The 9,384-nt window shown below is 42.1% G+C and overlaps 1 protein-coding gene across 1 annotated transcript; it reads right to left on the bottom strand.

The window, feature by feature from the left end:
* Positions 1-7,183: 7,183 nt before the first annotated feature.
* Positions 7,184-8,491, bottom strand: LOC311493678 (C-C motif chemokine 21-like). Its single transcript, XM_084552425.1, has 4 exons — positions 8,355-8,491; positions 8,013-8,127; positions 7,783-7,887; positions 7,184-7,674 (listed from the first exon to the last, which is right to left on the bottom strand). The coding sequence occupies exons 1-3, from the start codon at positions 8,413-8,415 to the stop codon at positions 7,788-7,790; spliced, it is 276 nt and encodes a 91-aa protein (XP_084408551.1). The 5' UTR covers positions 8,416-8,491; the 3' UTR covers positions 7,184-7,674; positions 7,783-7,787.
* Positions 8,492-9,384: the final 893 nt, after the last annotated feature.

Here is a 9,384-nt window from a genome sequence, read left to right as displayed (position 1 = left end):
CTAATCTGTGAACAAACAATCCAAAGTCAGAGATTTAATCAAAAGCATCATGATCATTATCGTAGATTTTAAGTATTATGAAACACATGCACTAACCTTATCGTGAAAATAAATTGCCTTGTTTTTATTTGGCCCTACGGGGGGCTTTTTGAAATGTTCTGGCATCAGTTTGTCCCCTGATTTATCTGCTTCTCAAGTGTCCCACGTTGTCCCTTGGAAGTCATGTGGAGAAGTCATCAGTTGTAAGAAAAAAAAAAAAGTACAGTAATATCCATAAAAATGCTACTATTGCGGGAATCCATGTCCAGAGAAAAAGTTCAGAATGATTTCACTGTTTTATCGCTGAAGATTAGGACTCACACTCAGTTAACAGTGAACTTTGACACAGTTCTTTAACTCAGATAGAACATTACGTAAGCAAATATAGATGATATGGTTGCGGGCAACCACTTTATGAGTGTACATGCTTGAACAGAGCAACAGATACATGCCTCCAAGAAACAAATACGACAGTAGATGGTATGAATGAAGTGTACATGGAATATAACAGGACTGTTGAGCATTGCACTGCAGGTTTTAAGATTGTTGCAACTCAGTCTTGATGCGAATTCATCCCAGTGGCGACTCGTGGTTTTGCAATGAAAAAAAGCTTTACAGGGGTCCTGTCGGTTTCTCTGGAGGCGTGCTGGTCAGTAGCAGAGGATGCTCTTCCATTCACTACCTGCTTGTTGCAAAACAAAGTGAGGTGACTGCCTCTGTGTTTGTCGCTCCTTCTTTACAGAGAACAGACAGTGTCCAGGTAGTCTCAGTGTCCTTTTTTTTTTTTTTTACAGCCCCTCCTATGTAAAATCCTTCATTCATTCATTCATTCATCTTCTATACCCGCTTAGTCCTGTTAAGGGTCGCGGGGGTCTGCTGGAGCCTATCCCAGCTGTAATCGGGCGAGAGGCGGGGGTACACCCTGGACAGGTCGCCAGTCCTTCGCAGGGCTAACACAGAGAGACAGACAACCATTCACACTCACACCTACGGCCGATTTAGAATCACCAATTAACCTAATGAGCATGTCTTTGGACGGTGGGAGGAAGCTGGAGAGAACCCACGCAGACACAGGGAGAACATGCAAACTCCACACAGAAAGGCCCAGCCGGCCCATGGATTCGAACCGGTGACCTTCTCGCTGTGATATGTGCCTCCAAGAAACAAGGCATGAACAAAAGCGAAGGTATGTACATGAAATATATCTGGACTGTTGAGCATTGCACTGCAGGTTTTAAGACTGTTGCAACTCAGTCTTGATGCCAATTCATCCCAGTGGCAACTCGTGGTTTTACAATGAAAACAAGCTTTACAGGGGTCCTGTAAGACTTACGTTACACCCGATGGTGGACGGCACAGTGGAGGGCCATTACCACTATCCTCTGTTCTTACCACAGCAGGGGTACCACACCGTGCCCCTCTGAGGAATCATGATGGAGGGGTTTTAGCAGTAGCAGGTGACAACGAGGATGCAGAGGAAGAGCTTGGCGTCACACCACGAAGCCATGTCTAAGTCGAGGTCGTCTGTTGGTTTCTCTGGAGGCGGGCTGGTTAGTAGCAGAGGACGCTCTTCCTTTCTGCTTGTTGCAAAACAAAGTGAGGTGACGAGCTCTGTGTTTGTCACTCCTTATATGCAGAGACCAGACAGTGTCCACGAACTTTACTCTGGAGGAGGGCTGGCGCCTATCCCGGCTGTCATTGGGTGAGAGGCGGGGTATAGCCTGGACAGGTCGCCAGTCTATCGCAGGGCTAACACAGAGAGACAGACAACCATTCACACTCACATGCACACATACGGCCAATTAGCCTGAGGAGCATGTCTTTTAATCGTGGGAAAAAAATGGAGAAAACTCACACAGGCACAGGGATGCCATCCAAACCCACATATAAATCATCAGCAGAGGTCAGCGGGCCAGAGAGAACTTGACAAACCCTGAGTCAAGATAACTGCCGGTCTGAAAATAGAAACATTTGGCTCGACGTCGGCTTTACCAGATCTCAAATGCAGCTTCTGACATCTGCCGTGAATTTGTTGCAAATGGCAAATGTTTCCGTGTGATTCAGCCAGAGACATAGGTAGCACTAAAGCTGCAGTCCTATTAAGACAAAAGCTGCAAAACGGCCGCCAAGCGTGAATCATCTGTCTGCGGAGGCGCCGGTGAAGTGCGGCACGCGGCTGGTTGATACTACTGGATGTAGTCATCCATTTAAAAAACGAAACAAATGCATCAGACCATCAGTCACGTCACTGGAAAAGCATTGAAAAAATGAACAAACCATGTCAGGGTGTGTCACGTGCAGGTTTATTTAGTCATGATGTTACTTGTTGAATGAATCCTAATTGTTTTCTTTTATTTATCAGCTTCTTTGATAAATGAATTTGTAACAAGATACACAGTGTTATTCACTACTTTCACTACATTATAAAGACGTCCTAAAAGATGGAAATAAGACGCCCTCAGCAGAGCACTGGATATCTACCTGTTACCACCATATTTATTCACGCCTGACATGAGATTCTCACAGATCCGTGAGCAGCGGGCGTGTTGCACTCTTTATCTGGAGACTTGTTTGTCCAGGAAGAAATCAAACCCGAACTCAAAGCAAGAACAAACACTTGCCGTATTACACCGCTCCGCCGCACTTCCTTGCCGGTTTATTCCTCTTTTCTGAAAGGCTGCACATGTCTCATGTCTCACACAGCAGCGATTCCAGCGAATCTGATACTGACACATTTGTATGATGTCTGTAAAGAGCCACTTTCTCTTCCCCACTTATGGTATTGAGGAAGTTTACATCCTCGGGACTCTTTCTGTTGACATGAAATCAAACAACAACATGAACTGGTGCGGAGCTGCAGTGGCGCCTGCGAAGTATTTCCACGTTTCCGCATAAATGTGATTTAAGATGACATCAGATTTGTACATATTAATGACAAAAGAATACAATTTGTTTATGTTAGATTCAGCTTTATTCACCATATAGCACAGGTACATAAACAACAAAATGCAGATTAGTATCTAACCAGACGTGCAAATAGCAAAAAAGTGCAAAATTAACCAATAACAAGGAACGAGCTATGACTAATGTATTAAGTAATTGAGTATTTTACAGTATACAGTATTTTAGTAGTATATATTGAAAAAAAAAGATTGGTATATGCAGTATGGACACCAGTATACCTATGCACATGCACATAAATACATTCATATATACATATATATAAACGTGCATACATTTATACATATCCACATAAATGTACGCATATACATACATGCATATAAATGCTATAGTGGATGTTAATACATACACACAGTATAAAGAGTGTACTGAGATAGAAATGTAATTCAAATTTATTTATTACAATCATTGAATATTGCATAACGAGAGTCTGCTTTCGGTCTGTTGTGACCCATGTGTACACTATGAACTATGACTAAATGTTTTCTGCCGACCGCGATCACTTCTGCAAATCTGCTCCGAGGAATTTTGGCCCCTCCGTCCTTCCAGCTCTGGGATGCCGGGCGTCAGATGAAGGGCCAGAATTTGGCTCGGCTCTGCCAAAACTTTACTCGCTTTACTCTCAGCAAATCTCTTCTTGGCGGAATGCACTTTTGCACTCTTGAGACTGAGTTCATTCATTTTCTGTAAGGCGTCATACAGGGAGAACATGCAAACTCCACACCGCTGTGTCTGATGTGCCACTATTAGTTCAAATAGACCGATATTCTGGATTTGATATGGGCCATTTAGGAATGGTGCTTTGTTCTAAATGTTTTCAGATTAATACACGCGGGGCCTGCCAGTATTAGCGTGTATACATTATATTCAGAGTGTGCATCTCATTTAGGGTTTTTACCAATTATTGACATGTAACCTCCGCGGAAAGAGAGACACACCTAATCTGCTTTATGATCAGACCTGAATAACATCAGGTTTTTGGACGGGGGCGAATATTGCAACACAGACTTTTTCCAGACAGTGGTTAAGGGAATGAAAGAGGGAGCCTGTGTTCACACGGTACGAGCAAGTCCGCCACCTATGTGAAAACCTTTTGATTGTGTGTGTGTTCACTCTCACTGCGGGAGCCAATGAGACGCTTACAGAGTGAGTTTCGTTTTCTTGTAACACTCAGTTTGGAGGTTTGCCCGATCTGCCCTCAGCACTTACTCTCCTGGACTTTCCCTACTTGAGCAATTACAGGAAAGTAAAAAAAAGTTGATGGACCTGATATAACGCTTTAAGGAGGGAGATTTGGCAGCAGCCCAGACAGCAGCCCTTGTGAAAGCGAAGTATTCAGCATAGTCTTATGGGGAAAGCCTTTCATTGTGTATCTTCATGTTGGACTGATGGGAAAAAAGTTTCCTTGAGCTCTTTGAAGAATGTGTTTTAATAGACTAGTAGTGTCTTCCCTGACGCCTGTGCTAACATGCAGAACGTGGAGCCCTGTGAAAGTTAATGCTCAGTGGCCATCATGCATGTTAATTCAAGCTTTAAGCCTCTTTGGGTTGTACAACAACTCATAAAATCTGGGTGAAGAGTTACAGTTATACACAATTATTACAGCTGACAAAAAAAATAACCAAAAATAAAAATATGGAGAGAAAAATACATTTAAGTCAGCTTCTGTTACTATTTCTTGCAGATTTTTCCATATGCAAATCGTGCACATTTGCATTTGCAATTTTGCTTCTATTATTTTATTATATTTTATATATATATATATGTATATATATTTACTAGTGGTTCTCAAGAGTGTTTTTTTTTTTTTTTTCTATGTGCAACTGAGCTACTGTGACCAAGCAGTTTCCGTTGTGGATCAATAAAGTCTATGAAAGTCAAAGTCTAAGACATCTTTAGTTTTGTCAGTTTGGTTACCTTGACATTTCAGTTCAGGTTCATTTATCAACACAACAAACAAACAAAAACAAAACGGCTAAAACTAACTGAGATCACCTGATGCTACTTTGCATGTATTGGTGGCTAACATGAAAGCTAGGAAACTGAATGTAGGTCTTTATTCTTTATTTACACAAGAGATAATGATGATATGAGTGAAATGAAACTGCTGAGCTACTTGGCAATAAACCTCAGTCACTCCTGAAAGTTAAAGGGCCAAAGGGGAAGTGCAGATTCCAACTAATTTCTTTGTGGCTTTCTGACTGCAGTTGACCTCTTACATAGTAAATGCAGTCACAGCTCCCAATAATGCTGACTAGAATTTATCATTATTATTTTTTTTTTTCTTATTTCACTCTAAAATCATTGCTATGCCAGACAAACCTCACACCAATAAGAGCTGACATAGAGTTCAAACGATTTAAGGCAGACACATCTGGATGATTTTGTTTGGCTCAAAAAGACTTCTGCAGCTGGTCTGCTGAAACCGCAGAAGAACCATCTAAAGAAACACTTTAGAGGGTTGTGTGTTTGGTTTCTGGGTGGTCTGTGTGGACACGGTGCCACTGACATTGTGGGAAACTACAGCGGGATGCTGTTAAACGTTGAAACGTTGGAGGGACTTCCTGTCTCGAAACCATCTGCGATCCCGGCTTGTATTCCCGTAAATGTGTGGAATTATTTTAACGGCACTCATCCTTGACCACATACAATAAGAAGATCATTTGTTGTGCAAACCGAAAATAGACGAAGGTTCGTGGACATGCATGGGTAAAATCCAAGCTTCTTAAAAGAATGGATCTTTATTCACAACCCTTCATATAATATGATGACACACTTAACAACTGCGCCCGACAAGGGATCACAGACTACAGGATTTGTCAAACCAACTAAAGCCAACTGATCGCATCAAACTGTCGTCCAAACTCTCTCACATACATGCAGATTTGCGTCTTCTCCCCATCACACACTAACACACTTTTTGTGCCAACTACCTGTGCCGACAACCCCCAACTAATGCGGGCTGGTGGAGACTTTGCCCAACTGGGAATCGTGGGTAAAGTCTGGCATAAAAATCTTGTAGTGTGTCCTCAGCTTAAGTCATACTATATTAAATCTTATTCAAATAAAACTGGCTCTTTCTTTTATTTGCTGTTTCTTAGATCAGTTCTGTTTTACCCTTTACATGGCCTCAGTTGACGCCTTAATTAGTATCTATGAATGCGAATATAAAACTATATTATGTTTAACGTTTTACTGAGATTTTAGGGAAGAAATCACCAAAGTAAAACTGCAAAAATGACAGTGTAGTGTAGACAACGTGATGTTTGGTTCCATAAACATTCTGCTGCATGTCCTGCTTGTGAAGCCAAGAGGCACGATAAGGACAGTCAAGGTCATGTCTGGACTGTGTAACAGGTTCAGGAACTAAAAGCAAAAGCTACAATACCATGGGAAGTTTTACTTAACCCGAACAAAGTTCTCTATAAACTACTGACCCGGCTTGAGGGCTGAAACATGAAGTGAATATACATGAGGTTTTGTTAAAGACGTCACTCTGGCGGCGCTGTATGACAGATATCAAAAGTGTCCAGTGCTTTTTGCCTCATACTGCAAACCTAAACACGAAAACTCCCTGAAACAGAAATAAACTGCACTGTATTAACTGAGCCTCCTTCCACAGAAATTGTTGTTGTTGAGCTGGTCTACGACTCACACCAGAGGACTCTTCCTCGGTAATTCCCAAGACAGAAAAAACACCCAGCAGCACCTTAAGAAAACACATGCACGCTGACAAGTAGTAAACAAGTGGTAAATGGTATCCTGTGCAGACCTTTAGCTGGTGGAAAGATCCAGAACAAGTTAGTGAACCTTGATTTTATTTTGTCACGCACCTGTCGAGTTATTTGAGCTTCCAGCAACTGATTGGCATTAACTGCTTCATTCATGATTCACGGGGTTCCCTGGCCATTATATGAAGCATCATGCACAGTGCAGACTATTATGACATGAACCATTTACCCTCTATGACATGCTTAATCTGTTTTATGCAGTCTCCTTTTATTTGCTGGGACTTTATTGGTTTAGACTTGTTCTTTTCTATTTTATTTCTCTGCAAAGCACTTTGGAACAAATAAAATGTGTAAGAAATAATAACAGCTGTGTATAGTATGCATAGTATGGTTGAAATGTGTCTGTCTGAAATGTCATTAATGAGGAAAGACATGTGTTTCAGTTTATAAAAGACAGAAGCAACTACAATGTACAAAATCATATCAAAGTTTATTTCAAAATAACTGTCAGGGATAGCTTTACACAAATCGTCACATTATTTTTCAAAAAGTTGTCCATTTTAAATTCATATCTTTCATACAGTACTGTAGTTGCAAGTCAAGGCAAGTCGAGGCAAACATTAGTATTTCTGTAGTACATGCCACTCACAGAGATGATAATCAGGAAGTTACAGAAGAGCAATCAGAAACTACCCTGCCACAGTGAGAGTGACTTTCACCGCAGCGAAGCCGCGCTCACCACAGAAGAAGAAACACATACAGAACTGCACGTTTAGCAAAGAGCCTGGGGGCACTGTCATGGTGAACCGCTGTCATAAATAAGGAGAAGTGGCAATTTTATGATTTTCACAAATCTGATTCTCTGAAACTGTTGTGTTGGAAACGGAAACGACTCAGGTCACAGTTTTAGTCTTCAGCCGCCTCAGTCCACTTGTCTCTACACCTGTGAAAAGGCAGAGCAGGGAGTGAGTAACGGATGGAGGACGTATTTTAAATAGCAGGAATTAAAAAAAGCCGCAAGAAATGTGCAGGTGCCTAGAATTGTTCTTACCTCATTTACTGACTTTTCTTGTCCAGAATGTTGATGAGTTTCTGCACCCATGCCGCCTTGCTGGGGTGGATGACACACAGTTGTCTTCCACTGTTCGTGATGAACCTGTAAAAGCAGATGAGAGATTGAAACGTGACATTAGGCTTCAGACTACAGAGCTGAAAAAATTAGAAAAACCAAAAGAAGAAGAAGAAGCATATGTCAATATTGTTTCCACGTTTTCTACTTACACAGTAGCACTCTTTTCGCAGCCGTTCCCAGCTTCCTGAATCATGTAGCTCACAAGGTTTCTGGAGGGCAAGCGTTTGGTGGAGGTCTGCAGACAGCAGTCCATTGCCATCTCACCTGCAGGAAGACGGAGATACAAATACGTCAGGTTTATGAGAAATTGGATATCAGAAGGGTCAGCTTAACAAGCAGGTGGATTTATCTCTGAGAGGAAAAAAAATCAAGTGTGCAAGAGCGCTCAAAATATATGCACGTGCAATGACATGTAGTTTCAAACTAAAAAATCTCAAACAATCTGCACCTGCTCTCCAAGTATTCCTAAATATTAACTATTAATCTCTTACCTGATGCGAGGCCAAGGCAGATAACACCCAGCAAGAGCAGAGCTGCAACTCGAGAGGCCATGTCTCTGTGTCTTCGTGGGTCTGGTTTCAGCTTAGCTGCTTCAGTGAGTCTCCTCAGAAGGTGCAGAGGTGCTGTTGTGAGGTGAGCCGCTGCAGGTGAATTTATACAGGCGAAAACGAAAGTGTGATCCCTGCTCACTGACTGGAAATGGGAGAAAGTTGGCACGCGTTCCCGGGTGATTACAGCTTATCGCCTCCTCTCTTTTGTGATCCATGCCAAAAATAATCCCATTCAGATGTCTGCCTGAGGCCAAGCAAGATTTAGGTATTGTAGTTTTTGTAGATGATGTTTTCTTTTGTGGCGGCACAGTGGCGTGGTGGTTAGCACTGGTGCCTCACAGGAAGGAGGTTCCGCGTTCGAATCCACGGGACGACTGGACCTTTCTGTGTGGAGTTTGCGTGTTCTCCCTGTGTCTGCGTGGGTTCTCTCCCATTGTCCAAAGACATGCTCATTAGGTTAACTGGTGATTCTGAAATTCGCAGTAGATGTGCATGTGAGTGTGAATAGTTGTCTGTCTCTCTGTGTTTGCTCTGCGATAGACTGGCGACCTGTCCGATGACAGCTGGGATAGGCTCCAGCACCCCCCGCGACCCTTCACAGGACAAGCGGTTACAGAAGATGAATGAATGAATGAATGTTTTGTACCATAATTTGTAATCTTTACATCTCATCATTTTGCAGTCTAGTGAATGGTTTTCCTCTGAAATGCCCTCTTGCCAGTTAAAACAATCATTACAGACTGATCACTGTCAATCAGTGCACATAACCGGTACATAAGTGGTACATAATTACCTGCTAGTGCACGATGAAAAAGGTAAAGACTAATTTCTTATTTGCTAAAAGTAAAGTGACACTAGCAACTGTAAAATATGGTCCTGTAAATATGCAAGAGGGGTCTACGTTACGTAACGTAGACCCCTCTTGTGTTAGAAAACGTGATGACGCGATTTAGTGGGCGGGGCTTGCGTC

This window comes from Chelon labrosus (genome assembly GCF_963514085.1).
Source record: "Chelon labrosus genome assembly, chromosome: 9".
Lineage (NCBI taxonomy): Eukaryota > Metazoa > Chordata > Actinopteri > Mugiliformes > Mugilidae > Chelon > Chelon labrosus.
The sequence above is the reverse complement of the archived record's forward strand: the minus strand, read 5'-3'. Positions and strand labels throughout refer to the sequence as shown.